This window comes from Cydia splendana, chromosome 11 (genome assembly GCF_910591565.1).
Source record: "Cydia splendana chromosome 11, ilCydSple1.2, whole genome shotgun sequence".
NCBI classification, from domain to species: domain Eukaryota; kingdom Metazoa; phylum Arthropoda; class Insecta; order Lepidoptera; family Tortricidae; genus Cydia; species Cydia splendana.
In genome coordinates this window covers 5,739,585-5,759,265 of record NC_085970.1, presented here as the reverse complement: position 1 = coordinate 5,759,265, position 19,681 = coordinate 5,739,585, and the positions used below count along the sequence as shown (strand labels likewise).

Genomic DNA, 19,681 nt, shown 5'->3' with positions numbered 1-19,681 from the left:
TACTAATGAGCTTTACAAAATTTCCGAATTACTTTCCATTAGAAAACTATTTGTCCTACAATCAATTTTAAAATTACATAAGGCCTTACCGTACAACCCTAATCTCATAACTACAGGGAGGCGTAAACAAAATGTAGCACCGATACCTCCTACCAAATCACGATTTGCCAAGATTCAGTTCAGTAAAGTTTCAGCTCACCTATATAACAAAATTAATAAAAAACTAGATATCTATCCTTTACAACTATTTAAATGTAAAAAAGTTGTGACAGATTGGTTAAAAACACAAAGCTATGATGAAATTGAGTCTCTCTTATTATAACACATAACTATAACATATAACTATATACCCACCAAATATAGAATAGACGTACATTTGCTCTCACACTCACGCACACGCACACACACACACACACACACACACACACACACACACACACACACACACACACATATACACACACACACACACAGACACACAGACACACAGACACACACAGACACACACAGACACACACAGACACACACAGACACACACAGACACACACAGGCACACACAGGCACACACAGACACACACAGACACACACAGACACACACACAGACAGACACACAGACAGACACACAGACAGACACACACAGACACACACACACACACACACACATACACACACACACACACAGACACACACAGACACACACAGACACACACAGACACACACAGACACACACAGACACACACAGACACACACAGACACACACAGACACACACAGACACACACAGACACACACAGACACACACAGACACACACAGACACACACAGGCACACACAGACACACACAGACACACACAGACACACACAGACACACACAGACAGACACAGACAGACACAGACAGACACAGACAGACACAGACAGACACAGACAGACACAGACAGACACAGACAGACACATACAGACACAGACAGACACAGACAGACACAGACAGACACACACAGACACACACAGACACACAGACACACGCACACGCACACGCACACGCACACGCACACGCACACGCACACGCACACGCACACGCACACGCACACGCACACGCACACGCACACGCACACGCACACGCACACGCACACGCACACGCACACGCACACGCACACGCACACGCACGCGCACGCACACGCGCACGCACACACACACACACACACACACACACACACACACACACACACACACACACACACATTTTTAGGATATTTTGTACTAGATTATAATTTATTCAAAACAAAACTAATTAAATTGTATTAGAAATAGCAGTAGCTAATTAGTTAATATTCCCAATAATAAGTTAATTTTATTATTTTTTTTTAGATAACAATATTGTATATTACCTATATTTGTTAATTAAGTTCTAAGCCCTAGATATTATGGAAGAGCGGAGTCTTCTGTCACAAGTATTTTATACTTACTAGAAGACTTCAACCTTTACACCTGTACCCTCTGTGTTAACAAATAAACATTTTTTCATTTTCATTTTTTTTTTTCATTTTCAAATGTCCTTGTCAGAATTGGAATCCGTGACCTCGCTAAAGTTAGACCAAGAAAAGTCTGCAACGATTTTGATAGCACACGCAGTGCAAGTGTTATTTTAACTACTTCTATGAAATTTTGACGTATAAATAACACTGCGTGGGCTATCAAAATTGCTACAGACTTTTCTTGGTCTAACTCTAGTTAGTCTTCCAGAAAACTTTGACACGGACACAATGAATATTATACAAGTCGACCTAGTCTCGCAATATAAAAGTGGCTCAACTGCTTTTTTGATGTCATTCTGCCCCGTTAGCCAAGACACAATTTAGAAGAAATGTTCTAGGTTCGTCGTTTGGTCGTTTTACTAACATACCTACTTAGTAGATGACACATTATGGAAATCGCTTATAGACACTACCACTGTCGTCAAGCTCACCATACTTGTTAACCTATCGAATGAGATGATGCCTTTACTGATACTGGTTAGCGATATGTAATCATACTACATACCTATATGAGGCCTGGGCGTTAGTGAGATGACGATTCACTCATTGCTGGTGTCCTACTTTATTACCTGCATATAAAATGAATTTCACCTGATTATCCACCTGGTTTCTTGAACCTCATAGTCGCCTCCAAACCTCCCCTTATAGCGACCCCATTCCTCACACTAAGTTTACCATAAGTTCATATTAGCCATCAACAATTCCCTCGGATCACTGTTCACTCTGAATACTGATATACGTTAGTCACAATTTACATGAGGCACATCATTAATCTAATAACACCATAAGAAAGCCGTTGAATTGATCCCCAAAGCAAAATTCTCCCTCCGTATCTGTTCGCACATAACCTCCCTTTCTTACTATCGTTCGGCGTCTACCCTCTTGTCTTGTCCTAAAAAATCACAATAACCTAGAAGCGGTTATTTAACTTAAACATGACTGCGAGCGCCATCTACTCCATGACGCTGGCAACTATTAGCCGGTTCGCATGTTCGCGACACTCCCGCCCCGCAGGAAAAAGCTACTCTTTTAATTGAAATTAGATGTCCATAGGCAAACATGTAAATAAATTAACAATTAGATGATAAGAACACTAATGTGAATAATAATGTATTTGAGCTGTTCATCCTCTGAATGCCTCTCTCGGCTTTGGCGCTGTGAATCGGCATGACCTGAGATTTCGTACCATTTCTGATGATGTCGTAGAAATTGTGCTGTGGCACACCGTTTCTGAGACTGATCTGATTGTTCATCTGTATTTGTGCTGAGCTGATAAAGAACAGGATCCTGAGACTGGTCTGAGCATTCATCAATGTTTGTGCTGAGCTGATTAATAATTTGATCCTGAGATTGGTCTGAGCATTCATCAAGGTTTGTGCTGAGTTGATTAATAATATGATCTTGGGACTGATCTGAGCATTCATTGATATCTGTGCTAAACTAACTGATCTCTGATTTGAGAATGAAAGCAGTATCCTGAGATTGGTGCGAGCGACTGAGCGTTTATCGGTGTCTGAGCTGAGCTGAGTAGGATCACGGCTGCGATTTGTCATCTCTGGTCCGTTACTTATCTCTCTATCTAACCTATATCTATGTCCTATGTCTATGTGTATTTCCCACAATCTCGCGAGTTCGGTTCCAAATTGCTCCGAGCAGTCCTTAGTTACAACGTGGCAACACCGATTTGATATCGAACATCGGTGTTGTTAGACAGTGAGAACTCAATTCTCGCTATATTTTATCTATGACTACCATCTGTGATGTTCTGATGTTTTATGCTGCTTTGCTCTTATGATATCGTTAATAACTTGTTTCACTACTTCAAGGGTCAGAACTTCTACTACAGCAGACGTATACATGATGACCAGCATAATTTGCGTAATTAAACAACTGTAACTTTATTAAACACCGCGGCGACCGCGCGATCGAACCATAGTTATTACACAGACAAAAGCGACCGTCTTATCCGAACGTGACGTGTATATGTAACCTAAGTTCCCACTTCTCTTCACTTATTACTACTGGCAGTAATCTACTATGTGAAGTATTTTAATATACTTGCTTATTCATTAAACCTACTGCTGACATATCCATCTCTTCGTGTATCTACTTCATGTCCGGCAGCCCTCCCCAGCCAAGGAAGAATTACGCTATTCTCATTTAATCACAAATCAACATGTAAAAGAAAGAACGTATCTACAACTCAAGAGAACCACATTATTTTTTATTTTCTTAAGCTAAGCTAAGGATATTTAACAGACTTGTCAAATCAGGCACTTATTTCGAGTCAAGTCGCCTTTTCTTGTAGTTCATTCTGATTTATTAAATAGATATTGTGCCAAAAATTACTGCAGTTTTTATTTTTCTAATCATTTTCTGATGCTGGTGTGAAATAATCTAGTTTAAAAAGATTGGGACAGTCGTGTCAGCCTCTCTATTAGGTATGAAAGCCATCAATGCATTTAACCTGAGCTACACTCAAATAATATAAACTGAGCACTTTATTTTCATCTTGGTTAGTTACAAAACCTGTCAACAACTATTTTTTACTGCGTTACATTTACGTTACCGTGGACCTAAATATACCTAACCTAACCTATATATATATATCATGCTAAGGATCGTAGAAACATCATAGCAAACTGTACCTACCGAGGTACCGATTCATTACGACTTTACATGACTATTCTTTAATTAATGTAACCGATCAGATCTTCAAGTGTAATAATCGCCCGCTTCCCGTACTACGGTATTTTCACTGCTGTGTCTATCAAATTGACCCACTAAGTTTCCTTTATTCACGAATTTTCACTTCACAGCTTTGATAACCATGAGAGACATTGAAGGGTACTCACTCAGTACTCTCAGTAGCAAATACTCAATGTGTGGCAATTAATAGAGAATACAGTGGGCACGGCGTCTGTATACTCTTTAAAGGCTTTCGCAAAGACTTTTGATTTCCTTAACTGGAGTAAAATGTCAGGGTTATGAGCGAAATGGGGATAACACGCCGAGTTATCTTTTTAAAGTTGACCAAGGAGTGCAACTGTTTACTAACATCGGTGAATACATAATGAGTATTGGAAGGCTGTTAGGGTGGTGTCTGAGTTGGTATGAGACTGCGTCCATAAAAGCCGATTCCCACCGGCTTGCCTGTTTTTGGACGTTTGAGCAGAGTTGTAAAGGAAATATGTAAGCCAATTAGCCCCGGCTTGCCTATGGATATGTTTGACGCGCCGCCACTGGTTGATAGCCAACTTATCAATAACCTCAGTTTTGCAAATGACATGACTATAATTAGATTAAGTGTCTGTGGAAAATAACTTGCGGTTCTGTTTCTAAAATTGAGCATGTCAGATATGAGTCCATAACTCCATACTCAGGATTCAGACCAGATTCATACCCCAGGATCAAAAGAAATAAGACGAAGTTGATGCATGTCGATCTGGTAAAATGAAGAGTACCAATACATTGCACGATCTAGAGGCAAGTTGTTGGTTTACTTGGGATCTTAAATAAGCGACGATGGCGTTTTCGACCAAAGGGTGGTCAGAAGAGATCAGATAGCCAAAGCTGCGGTGAAACGACTTTCCAGGGTATGCATATGGGAGAACATACAACCAGTATCACACTAATGCGGACGCCTTGTTTTCTCGATCTTTCTGTACATGTCCAAACCTAGACCATTAAAACTGAAACCCATCATAGGACAGATGCATTTGATAGGTGGTGCTGGCGAAGAATGCTTGAACGCAGTAGGTGAAATTGCATCAAGTCTCGACGAACTCAACATCAAACCGAGGTTATCCACTATTTGTACTCACCGCGCACGTACTTTCTTCTGCTATCGAGGCAGAAGAGGATCCTATAGTCTGGAGAAGCTCATAATCACTGGCCACATGGCAAGGAAGCGTAGGGATAGGCATGGACGTATGGCCACACGGTGGGCGAACAGAAAAAATATTAAAGACAAAGCCACATTACAGGCTAGCATATCTAGGTACTGCAGATGGTGAGCACTGGTGAAGAACCACACAGGACAGGTGTCTAACTGTCCACTGTGACCCAAGAGACACGATAGGGACACGAATAAAACTGATAACTCTGTCTTGTGACTATTGCTCCTGTAGTACTTAGTCGTACATAAAACAAATACCATGTCCTTAACACTACGATATTTCACAGCAATATTAAAATTAATGAAGAAAGATACATATAGAACTTCATTATATGACATCTGATTCTAATTGTGATTCTGATTCTTGTGTAGCTCCAGCCTCCAGCCTGCATTTTATATCTCAATATTCTGATTAAATCTGATAATCAAGTTAACAGTTGAGGCCACGATCATATACCAATAATTATTTGGCTCATGATTGATCTCTTCCTTTTACTATAACATAAAGTTTAATACTTAATTGAAGTTACCTATCACCCTTTCCTTCCTTCTTCACAGGTTTAAATCAACACATTTTATGTTAGAAATAATGTTCACTCGCATCACAATGTCTGTTGTGATAGACGACAGACAACTCTACGTGCCAAAGGTATGCTTTTACCGAGTTTTCAATAACAGGCATTATAACTACATAATATTACAAACACCTAATGTTGGTACACACTGTATTATCCATACTATTTTATTAACATCTGAGAAAAATCTGTGTTGACAGACGAGATAAAATAATTAGCCGATACGCTGTTGAGACTGGAATAAATATAATATGATATAAAAGGCTAATTTCTAGCCTAGTGTTAAAAATAAAAAAATATTAATTATTATTAATGTTTCGTCTAGACCATCTAGTATTATTACAGTTTACCACACAACATCTATCGTGGCCCATTTTTATTGTAAATATGATTTTTAAGGCAAAAAGAAACGTGAACAAAATAACTGAAAAGTATGTGAATTGACAGAAACACTGCTTGCTAACTTGTCATATTGTCATTTAGCCACATCAAGCGCTGAGTTTGTTTCGGCTCCCCCCACCACTTGCCTTGCACGCAGCGAATACCTACTATTCCTTTTCGTTACCTAGACATAGGTAATATACTCTGTAACAAATGCTCATGTGTCTTTGTCATTATGCCATTATTTAATTTCAGAACTACTTGCACAGAGTGGTATAATGACTACTATCATAGTTAAAAATACGTTATCACATTTATTTAAATAACCGAATACTTGAGAATTTCTCTTATTCAGAAACCTATCCACCATGGTCTTACTACCGTCTCTATAATTATTATGAATATGTAGGTTCGTATTCTTTAGTATTTAGTATCTCGATTGGGTAGGCGATATCAATTAATATGTGTTGCTTGATTCCAATTCATTTAACAAAATCAAATTAGTTATGCATGGCTAATGGCTATTCTTTAAATTATCTACCACTCCCTTATCCATTTCTGTTCGAGTAAAAGTAAAGTATGTACTATGTACTTAGAAGTATCTAAATCAGTTAGCAGATAATATAGAAACCACTAGCCCATTCAATCAGTATGACTTTCACTGGGAGTCTTTTCAATAATAACTTATTTTAGCATTTTTAACACTTTAGGTTTGGGTCATCGTATGTACATACATACACAATTCAGAAGTTTAGTTAATCTTTATCTAATCACTAATCTATGGACTTTCCACACTAAGAATCAATGGTTCAGTAATAATAGGAAGTCATTATACCTTAGGGTATTGCTTAAGTGCAAACATATTAGTGGTGGCTTATACTAAACAGTTTTGCCTTTGTCCGTTACATATCCAAGTTGATATTTACTGATTCTCTGATAACAATCTATATTGAAATGTTAATTGGGAATAAATTAAGATACTATGCTTTATTACATCAACAGACAAGTCTTTGGAACCTTAATGTAACGCTGATTAAACGCAATCCATAAAGTAAGTGAATATTGTTTAAATTAATTCGGTAGTTTTTTATTCGTTTACAAACATTTTACCCGTTTATTCTTTCAGAACAGAAATATCATGCATGCCAATTGAGTATGTTACTATTGTTAAATCTAGCGAGCCCCATTTTTGGCCGTTTGCTGGTACCATTAGAATGGCTGAGTGATTCTGATTGAGTTCCAATGATGTTCCTGGTCCTTTGAGTTTGAGTAGTATGTACCTACATTGTACATATGACGTCAAGTTGTAATCTGATTTCAAGTGCCTCCTGCATTTTCATTCAGGCACATTACAACTAAATTGTACCGACTTCCAAGAAACCAATCCGTTACAATTCCTTACGATTGTAACAACAAACAACGATGAGGCAAGAAATTCCATATTAACATCTCTTATGATATGAGTGGTTCTAGTCCTTCAAACGTGATGAGTGTTAAATTCGAGTTTTTAATTAAACTCAATGGTTCTGATTAAAGCCCAGTGAAAATATGGATCCGCAAAACATACCATTATAATAGCCTGGTTTGTTTGTCTGGAAGATATCAATCTTTTAGCGATAAGACCGCCCGTTGTGCACCATAGTATAAGTGATATGTGTTAAGTTCCTTTACATATTGGTGAGCAATAAAAAAATATTGTGTTGTTGTAAAAATATTGATCATATAAGTATAAGGCTAATACGTTAAACATGATACATTCGTTTCATGAAAAGATACGCAGTATAAATTGTTGTCATTTCACCACACTTGCGCTCACGACTAGTTTAATCATGGCTGAGCTGATAATTTGTGATGAAGCGGGTATTCTGCAAGCAATGCATCTTCTAGAAAAGCATGCAATCCAGTAATAATTAACTTGGCGTGGAACTTCATAATCACAAAATATTGTTTACCACCAATTTAACGAAATACCGATGTAATAGAATATATACAAAATCGGAGGTCAGACCTAAACTGGTTTGTAAGCAACAACAGTTGGTAAGCCATAAGTAATATCAACTACCCGCATCAAAAATAAACTTTCAATTTGGTACTAAAACTATTCGGCCACACAGAACAATGAATGTGAGATTATGATTCTTATTATTTTAATATTAAGATCTTAACTCATGCAACGTTACAAACAAAATTGCAAAGGCATGGATGCCAAAAAATTCGCATATAATTATTTTAACAGATCTAATCATTTATGCGATTTCATTTATGTCTTACATTTAATTAAATTACGAAAAATGTCATAATCGTCACTTAAGAACCCAATTTAAAAACAAATATAATTAGTAATGTTAAATTGTTGATCAACTGCATAATTTGAATCTTCTAGCTCAGGTGATAAAGTCGCTGTTTGAAAGGATCCATTCTGGTTCACAAATCGACCAGCAAATTTTAATTCAAAATATATTTATATAGACCGTGATTACCTTTCCCTTAACCGTGAATCATCCAAGACCGTTATTTTTCAAAATGTCGTAAATTTTTATTAGTGCATGATTTTATCAAAGATTGGTCAGGTAACTAAAACTAAACAAGTAAAGCAACTTGTCAACTACATCATCAAACATAATAAATATCAAAATGAAACCATGTTCTTGTGAACATAATCATAACATACACCCAAATATAGATTATATATAAACCTCCTGTTCAACTTAAACTTGTTAGGCATGAGCAGGTATGGTAACGGTACCAATCATATGATATTTAAGAGAACAATAAGATTATTCACAACTTTGAGAAAAAATCTAGTTACTTTTATCAAATATTGCCATTGGAGCTTCTTCACCTTTTCTTTGATACATGACATATATATATTTCAGTTCAGGATTATTGCTGATAAGTGTAAATTTCTACTGCTTAGGGCGTTAAAACTTGAGTTGAATGTCCGTTTCGTCACCCACGTTTTTAGACATGTTTAATGAAAAATGTACGTAATGATTGGTTTCAACGTAATGAAATCTGAGACTTAAGCAGTTCCATGGCTCTTGTTGAAGGTAGTCTTACCAAGTTAGTGTTTAAAAACTGATTATAAACACCTCTCTGATAGAATTTATAGTAAACATACCCATATTGTGCCTTTTCTGATGTGACAATCTTAGCCACTCTCTCATTCTTATAACATAGAAATGTTGGAATCCTGAGCGTTGCGAGGGTTTCAAGGCACGTGGGTTAAAAACAAACTTTGCTGCCCTGGAGACACAAACATTTGTATCACATCAACCAGTGACAAATACTGGCTGTAAAACGTTAAATATATAACATATGCTTTCAAATATTTTTATCATTCAAAACCATCACTTGAAATTCCATTCTACTGCTTAACATGAGGAATCAACTCCAAATTTGCACTCTATAGGACTGATTGATTAACACACTGCTTTCAAAGATTAAAGCGAGCTTTTTAGTATTATGTATTCCAAGTAGAATTTTTTGAAACAATTTTGTATTTATATAATGTACCAAGGAAATTTTTGTATTTAGATAGGTACCTATTTTTTATAAACTATATATATATTTACTGACATTTGCAATCTCTTGTATATCAAAGAGCAAGAATGTTCAATAAAATGTAGGCACTTAATTGCATATGTGCTCCGGTGAACCACTAACATATTCGCCTGCTTAACGCCTTTTTGCAAGAATAGGATTACATAAATATGGGCTTCATTTCATGCCTGAAATAAAACATTAAATTGAACTGAACAAACCAAAAAATGTAACTCTTTAGTTGTACGTGCATATATAAATTGACTTTTCATATGTTACTTTTGATGATGATTACAGTGCATGTGCATAAAATCCCAGCATCTCCACCATGTCGTCAAGCTCACCATACTTGTTAACCTATCGAATGAGATGATGCCTTTACTGATACTGGTTAGCGATATGTAATCATACTACATACCTATATGAGGCCTGGGCGTTAGTGAGATGACGATTCACTCATTGCTGGTGTCCTACTTTATTACCTGCATATAAAATGAATTTCACCTGATTATCCACCTGGTTTCTTGAACCTCATAGTCGCCTCCAAACCTCCCCTTATAGCGACCCCATTCCTCACACTAAGTTTACCATAAGTTCATATTAGCCATCAACAATTCCCTCGGATCACTGTTCACTCTGAATACTGATATACGTTAGTCACAATTTACATGAGGCACATCATTAATCTAATAACACCATAAGAAAGCCGTTGAATTGATCCCCAAAGCAAAATTCTCCCTCCGTATCTGTTCGCACATAACCTCCCTTTCTTACTATCGTTCGGCGTCTACCCTCTTGTCTTGTCCTAAAAAATCACAATAACCTAGAAGCGGTTATTTAACTTAAACATGACTGCGAGCGCCATCTACTCCATGACGCTGGCAACTATTAGCCGGTTCGCATGTTCGCGACAACCACCAAAATGCATGGATGTAAATACCATAAAATCAAGATTTTAAGAGTTGTTTTTCCCTAGGCAACTAGCCATGACCATGGCAATAGATTTCCTTGCCGGAATTCGAATACGATCTCAATCCAACTTTGTAGGCAGGCTCACTACCGACTGTGCTCGACAACCGTTAATTTTTACCTCTCCGACAGGACTCATGACGATGCTGACAATATGCAGGTTGCTCCGAACTCTCTTCTGATAGCAAGTGAAGAGATTCGTCTTAGTAGTGGACATATTTGTTCATTTAGCTCCAGAAGAGGCAAGACTTACCTCTCCGACAGGACTCATGACGATGACTATGTGCAGGTTGCTCCGAACTCTCTTCTGATAGCAAGAGAAGAGATTCGTCTTGGTAGCAGGCAGGTTCATCTCCATCACGGCGTGACGGACGGACATGAAGATCTTATCCAAGTCCTCCACTTCGTAGATGTTGGGGACGTCGCCGGAGCTTAGGATGTTGTTTAAGTCTTCTAAGAAGGATTCCATTTTTATCTGGAAGTATTAAGATCGTGTAGGGATTATATCCAAGTCATAGTTTATACATTTCGACGAGAGGAGACGGAGGGGGGAGGAGAGGGGAGGTCACGCACACCCGAGCTGCATACATCGTTGTCATCGCCATTGTTATTAGCTCGGTACACGTCAAAGGCCGTCGGACCACTGTTACTTTTTATTTTTACACTGTGTCCAAGTGTAAGGATCATTATTTATTAATAGCTTATATTTTGATCATTCTTACTTTTGTTTATGAATAATTTATAAAAGAGTATCAATTGACTCATACTTGTCACTGGTTCCCGCCATGTTGAATTGTAAAAAAAAGGGGGTATACCAGTGACAAGTGGCCAGTTCGAGTACGGACAAGTTAGAGTGAAGACGTCTTGAATATTTGATTGTAAATTGGTTGTTATTATGTTTATAACAAATGAATAAAGTTAAAATATTGGTACAAGTATTAGTTTTCATCATCGACCCGGTAATAACCCAACAATTTCAGAAGTTGGATCTAACAAAAATCGATAGGATTTTTGCCACGCCGCACGAACGTAAGGTTTTCTTTTCTTTTTCGTTTGTATCAGTGAGTAAACTATGTTTACCGGAAAGTGTATTAAATTTTGGTAAGTCATTTCTTTATATATTTTTTTTACTCCCTTTCATTTTAAATAAAATTGGTTTAAGAACCTACCGTCATATCTGTATTAAATATACTGTATATATTATTAACGATCATGATGATGATTTGCCCAATTTTGGTATATGTATGTGTAGAAAGAACGTACGAACGGATGCCAGGTAGTCTCACTTATAATAAAAATATGAAATTTAAAATCTACAGTTGTCATTTAAGCGTTTTTGAATATTACATACGAGTCAGTGAAAATTAGATCGAAGGTCATTATAATGTTTCTATATTATCAAACTCGATTGTATGATGGTGTACCACATCGATTATTTCAAACTCAGGCTAAGGACTCATTATTTAGTTTTGTTGCGTAGCAAAATAGCATAGTACAACTGTAGTAGCAAACTACAGTAGGATATTGTTTTATGTACATTAAGATATACGATCTGTTGCACCTTTTGAGGTCAGTTTGCGGTACTAAAATTGTATGAATACACTGGCTTTGTAACCGTGACACCGATGAGTAAACTAAAAATTAAATCTTGCCAATTGAATACCTCTGAAGTAAACCCCTGTTGAGTTTGTATTAGCAATGCCTCTAGTATGAAGTTTTTAAACGCGATTGGCGTCAGTGTATAACGTAATATTGTTACGAATGCATCTAAGATATTGCTTTTATTAAAATGTTGGGCATTATAATATATGACCTTTCGGAACTCCACTTTTTAAATCATTCTGGTCACTATGTAAGTTTATACATAATATTGCGATTGCATGCGCACAAGACCGACAAGACGATACATTATTTAAAAGAAAATAACGTGACGATCTAAGTCCAAATTGGAAACCATAATGCAGGGTTACGTTATGTAACTTGTGTACCTAGTGCTATTAGCTATTAACATGGTTTTTTTTAACCTAGTGCTTTTATACCGATATCGGTTTTCATTCAGCGACGCTGCCCAACGCAGCATTACTTATGAAAGCCTCGATGAAGCTAAATTACTAGAACACGTAGTTATAATTATTTTCCCTTGTATGGAAATACAACACCTTTATGACATATCGGATATTAAACGTATTAATAGTATGAATCAGAGTTGGGCACTTATAATTGCAATCTGTGATTAAACTAAAATAAAGCCTGAGCTTTATTGACTGATCAAATGATTTCATAAGGAATAAAGGAAGTAGCGGTCGTAAAACGAACCTTATTCTAACTTTATCAACTAAAACGTTAGTTTGAATAACCATGATAACCATCTGCTCGAATAATTAAAATATTAGGTCATTACCTATGAAATTGGCGTTTTGTTCGGAGAATTTCAACGAAACACGAATTTCCATACAATTAATTTTGCGGATATTTTTTTGATGGCTAATTCAAACCAAACAAAATTTTTCCAGTAATTTTTGACACCTTTAAGGTATGTTTTCAATATCTCCATTTCTTGAAAATTGGTACCATTAGAAAAATATAAGTAATTTTAATACTCGAACCGACAGCACATGAAAAGACCTATTTTCAAGGCTTAATTCTGAACACTTAACAATAAAAAATAACAATTAATTGCTGTCAAGCAGTTTGGCGAAATCATATTGTAGTTTTATTGTAATTGTGTATGTACTTTTGTAAAAAAAAAAAAAACTAGGATCAGACTTATATCTATGAACAAAAACGCCAATTTCATAGGTAAGGACCTAATACTTCCAAAACCATGTCGATGATAAATTCATAAGTGTGTCATGTCGAATTCAAGCTAATTGGTAAACTCATGATAAATTGACAAAATAAGTTGCCGTTATTAAAACTAACGTTACCATTCTCATTTTATTTTATTTAACTAATTTTGCCCAACTCTGGTATGAACATACATCTATATTAAATCTCCATGTTATGGAGCGTATGTCGTTTGTTGAATACACGAGTAGTAACTCGTTAACGAATGTACTTATGTAATATTTTTCTATTGTTTTTCTATTGCACACTCCTCAAGATACGTAACTCGTAACTTTGTGCGCTGAGCATTAAGTATTTTTTGTGTCAATTTACACATACTAGATATCGTGAACTTGCATCTCAATGGATTCAATTTAATAACCTGTCACCTTTTGTTTAGACTGTATGACTGTATGTCATCAAGTCTTAATGTAATCAGTTTTTTATCATAACAACCTTGTAAGGGCCAGTAATTTTGGCACGAGTACTTAATCAATGTATATAAATGTATGTGTGTTACCATGATGATCATGGAGAAATGCGAGGTCGATGGGACATCGATATGCTTAACTATTTAATATAATATTTGATTGCGAGCTACGCATACTTTAAACATTTAGAAACTCATTTACCCCTTTGTTTATAGGATGTGAATATTTTGAATGACGTTAAGTCTTGCAAACCACTAATAATCTCCTGTGTTTTATCTGACAGGACAGTATCGTTTGCTACATTTTTATTATTTTTGTTTTTCTGTAATAGTAGTAAATTCAAATCATACTTAGGTACCTAAATGAAAAACAAAGGACCTTAATTGGAATAATAGTGTATTCTGTGGATATCTTTGAAGTTGCGTGTAGTACTGTAAAGTTGTAACTTAAAACTACGCTTATGCGTAATATGTAGAGTCATATGTAGAGTCATATGTAGAGTCATATGTAGAGTCATATGTAGAGTCATATGTAGAGTCATATGTAGAGTCATATGTAGAGTCATATGTAGAGTCATATGTAGAGTCATATGTAGAGTCATATGTAGAGTCATATGTAGAGTCATATGTAGAGTCATATGTAGAGTCATATGTAGAGTCATATGTAGAGTCATATGTAGAGTCATATGTAGAGTCATATGTAGAGTCATATGTAGAGTCATATGTAGAGTCATATGTAGAGTCATATGTAGAGTCATATGTAGAGTCATATGTAGAGTCATATGTAGAGTCATATGTAGAGTCATATGTAGAGTCATATGTAGAGTCATATGTAGTCATATGTAGAGTCATATGTATAGAGTCAGAGCTATACGTTGAGTGGTTTTCATATAAAGAGTCGATGACGTATGTGCAGACACTAGTATCAGTAGATAAGAAGCGCCATGTTAATCTTGTGGAATCGATGTGTTTGTGTAGGTATACACAATATACAACGCAGTATAATTTAATCATAAAAACATAATAAACAGTAGCAAAGAAAAATTAATAAAATTTCTACACGTCTATTACTAATATGTTGAGTTCTCATCTGAGTGCAGTTTAGATTAAAACGGTATGAAATATCATATTATGTGTGTTATACACGAGTTGCTAAAATCCTAAGATTGTAATAATACTTTTATATTCACAAAAAAAAGAGACGAAGGAAATAGATAACGACACTTGATTAATAAAGGAAACAACGATTATCGCTCGTTCGTAAATATAAAATTACATGTAATGGAAATCGATATACGAGTAGATTAATGATGCCCGTTTTCTTAATGTTCAACTTGAACTTGGCTGGGCGCGTGAGCCATAGAGATTAGACATTCATAATGTAAAATATATATAAAACCAATGGTTATTACTGAGGAATATACGGTAAATTCTCTGCAAAAGAAATAAATGTTGTTATGTTTAATTCATAAGTAAAGCTTTTAAATTTACACGGGAACTCATTTCTTCCATTATTTAAACCACCATGGTACAACATCATTATGAACTTTTATATATCAAATAATAATTGATAAGGTGCTTCGCTTTTAAGGCGTGCTTTTCCCGTACGAGCTAAGCGAACCAGTTTTTTGAATCCATCGGAAATATAAGAAACAATATTTTAAAATTGTAAAAAAAATATATCTTATACTTAAGGATCTGGCAGATATGTTTTGGATCTCAAAAACATGATTAGATGAACTTTGCTCGATAGAAAAAAAATCCAAAGTTACGCCTTTTTTTAACAATAAATCAATCTCGGAGGTACAATACAAACTTTTTTGACTTGTTTTTTACATACATGTATAGGTAATAAGATAATCTAGATGATTTGGATCACTTTGTCTCGGTAACATCATTAAAATAATTTCTATGTTTCAATACCTACTAAATCCGCAAGCGCCGTCACTCGCGAACGCACTTACGCCCTCTTCAGTCGCGCGGCAGCGCTTGTAGAGGACGGACCTGCGTCAGTGTGTTCCGCGCGGTCACGTGATTTTACCATTTACAAACAATGGGAAACAAAGCATATGAAACGTAAGAAAAAGTCACTAAGTGCTATAAAAACACACTTTCTGATTACAGAAGCATCTAATACTTTACGAGGTGCTTGAAAGCGCCTAGCTTTCCTACATCAACAGTTAAAATATTTCAGTATTTTCACTCGGTCAGCAACCAATTTCAATGTAGGTAAATAATATTATATTCCTAGATAATATAATTGTGAGTATGTAAGTATGATATATTTACAGTATTTCACCTTGACTGATATACCTACGTCCGATCTGCAAAATGATTATATTCCTTCGTGCTCTTTGACTCCTTTGAAAATCAGAAATTATTTATTTGGATTGATACAGTATGGGGATGTTACAATATACATATGTATGTATAGTGTTACGCTTTTAGTATGAGGGTGCCGAAGGCGCCCGGCTTTGGATCGCATGCAACGCGCTACGCCCGTCAAGCGTGCAAATTCATCATCATAATCATAAATTTAAATAAATATAAAATGTCAAATTGAAATAATTGAAAAAATTACCGCAATACAATTATTTAAGAACTAAATACATATCACTAATTTTAATATTTGACCACGGTCGACATGAATTAAATATAATTGAGAGTTCAAGGTGCCTACAGGCAGTTCATCTTGCGCTTGGTTGTATTAGTCTTGTTCGAGAAACTGAACACGGTGAAAAATAGAGATAATACTCCTAAAAATACGTGTGATACCTCATTAGATTCGTCATAATGCCTAGAAAAATGCATTCGAAGCACACACAATATATCAAAAGTTATAAGCAAAAAAAGGGGGAAAAAGTAGAGATCTTTAATTTCCCCAATATCTCAAAAAGTATTCATATTACGGTGCGAGATGGGTGGGGGGTGCTCGACCAAATGTCATAGAGGGCCCCAAGACAAAACAAACTGCATTTAACAATTTTCAAACAGGCCGACTTTTATTTTTAATTTTTTTCAAGTTGGTCCGAGCGCGCTGAGATTTGACATGCGGCGAGCTTGGGGGCCCAAGATTACCATGTGAAAAAATTTTTTTGTAAAAATCCAAAATGGCGGCGGACACGGGCCAAATTCAAATTTCCAAGTAGGTTAGGCGAGCCCGAAGGGCGAGCTTCAGGCTGGGAGGCCGAAGGCCGACCCCGCGGAGGGCCGTCAGGCCCGGAGCTTTATCTCGAATGTCCAAGCATGCTCCATCCCCAGTAATTTTGGGCGAGGCCGAAGGCCGAGCTGCGGGAATGACGAACAAAGCAAAATCCTATACAAAAAGTGTGTTAAGCGAGCCCGAAGGGCGAGCTTCAGGCAGGGAGGCCAAAGGCCGACCCCAGTGGATGGCCGAATGCCCGGAGCCTCCACCCCGACTCCCAAAACGCGAGGCCGAAGGCCGAGCTGCGTGAATGCAGTTCCTCCAAACGTCCTACAAAGTCAACTTTCTTGATAAGCGGAGCCGGCGGGCCGAAGGCCCGACGGCGAAGCGTCAAGGCTCGCGAAAGCCGAAGGCCGAGCTCCGCGTTGGGCCGAAGGCCCGAAGCGTCACACGTGAGGAGGAAGTTGGAGCTGAAACACGACCCAATAGGACAAGTTACGATTTCCCAAGCACGCGAGGCCGAAGGGCGAGCTGCGGGAATGAAGTTCTCGCATGCGGATCTTTTCTTTCTATCAAAAGTACAAGATTATTAATTTCTCCCTTTGGAAAACAAACTACTACACAACAATAACAACAGCAGGAATGGACTGCTACCAACAATGTGGGTTAGGTTAGGTTAGAACTGCGACCCTCACAGGAACAGACTGCTACCAGAAAAGTGGGTTAGGTTAGGTTAGAAATGCGACCCTCACAGAAACGGACTGCTACCAGAAAAGTGGGTTAGGTTAGGTTAGAACTGCGACCCTCACAGGAACGGACTGCTACCAGAAAAGTGGGTTAGGTTAGGTTAGAACTGCGAACCCCACAGAAACGGACTGCTACCAGAAAAGTGGGTTAGGTTAAATAGGTTAGAACCGCGACCCTCACAGAAACGGACTGCTACCAGAAAAGTGGGTTAGGTTAGGTTAGAACTGCGACCCTCACATAACCGGACTGCTACCGAGCTACAGGAATGAAGTGCTCGCACGCGGATCTGTTTGTCCTAGCAAAAGTACAACTTTGTTTCTTTTTCCCATTGGAAAACAAGCTACTACGCAATTACAACAGCACAAACAACAGCAACAACAACACGTCAACAACAGCACCAACAGCAAACAACACGCGTACCGCGGGGCCCTCGGGCCCCGCGCACAGGGCAAAATCTAGTTAATATTATTAAAGAGGAGGATATTTCCAATACAACATTATATACTTGCAGGACTATATCTCCATTATTTATACTTTTTATATGGGAGCCCTAAACGCTTTACTAGAACCACATTTGCGGACTAGTAAAGATTTAGACGATACGCACTCGATCATGTACTGCGGAGCCATCGCGGCGTGCCGTGTTGCTCGCGTCAAGTTCCCGGACGCTGAACGTGCACCTAGGACCGTCGGAGGTGTCCCTGCATGGCAAGCGCGGATCGAGCGACGTATCAGCTCGTTTAGGACTCTCATCGCAAAGCTGATCTGCTTCAGGGGGGGAAACAATCGCCCCCGAGTAATGCGCTTTGTGAACCAGGCGTTCGCGGGGACGGATATTAGGCCCCGCGACTACATGGCCAATGTCACAGAGCGCATCGACTTTCTAAAGCAGAAAGTCTATGCATGGGCAAACCGTATTCGCCGCTACAGAGAGCGTGTGGATCGATTTCAGCAGAATCGCCTTTTTCAAGGTGACCAAAGGAAGGTGTACCGAAAGTGGGAGGAAACCAACCTTCGTACGCCTGACACGCAGCCGCCGGATGTTACTGCCATGACCGACTTCTGGCGTAGCATCTGGTCGGTGCCTGTCGGACACACCGAGGGGGGTTGGATGAGTGTTGTCGAGCGTGAGTGCGAGTCCATCGAACCTATGGGGGCAGTCACCATCAGCCCCGATGACGTCAGTTGTGCCATCCGCACGGCCCAGAACTGGAAAAGTCCTGGGCCGGATGGATTGCACAACTTCTGGCTAAAGTGGTTCCGATGCTCGCACTCCTGCTTGGCAGCACAATTTCAACAAGCCCTAGAGCTTGGTTCTTTCCCACCTTCCTTAACAACTGGTGTCACCTTCCTGCTCTATAAGTCCGGTAGTACCACGGAAGCGAAGAACTACAGACCCATCACATGCTTGCCTACACTCTACAAGCTCCTTACATCCATTTTGAGAGCAAAAATCAACGCGCACATTGTCGCAAACAATATTCTGGCTTCCGCTCAAAATGGATGTAGGGTTGGGTCCCGTGGTACTAAAGAGCTCCTCCTCATAGACATGACCATCTGCCAACAAATCCGGCGGAACAAGGGTGCCCTCTCGGCCGCTTGGATTGACTACAAGAAGGCCTATGATTCGGTGCCTC

General features: G+C 38.1%; 1 protein-coding gene across 1 annotated transcript in view; it reads right to left on the bottom strand.

Annotated features, from left to right (window-relative positions):
* LOC134794767 (dynein axonemal heavy chain 1-like) overlaps window positions 1-19,681 on the bottom strand; it is a 140,788-nt gene that overhangs the window by 27,067 nt on the left and 94,040 nt on the right. The window contains exon 54 of the mRNA XM_063766550.1: window positions 11,150-11,371. Coding sequence (XP_063622620.1) covers window positions 11,150-11,371 — 222 coding nt within the window. The remainder of the gene's footprint in view (window positions 1-11,149; window positions 11,372-19,681) is intronic.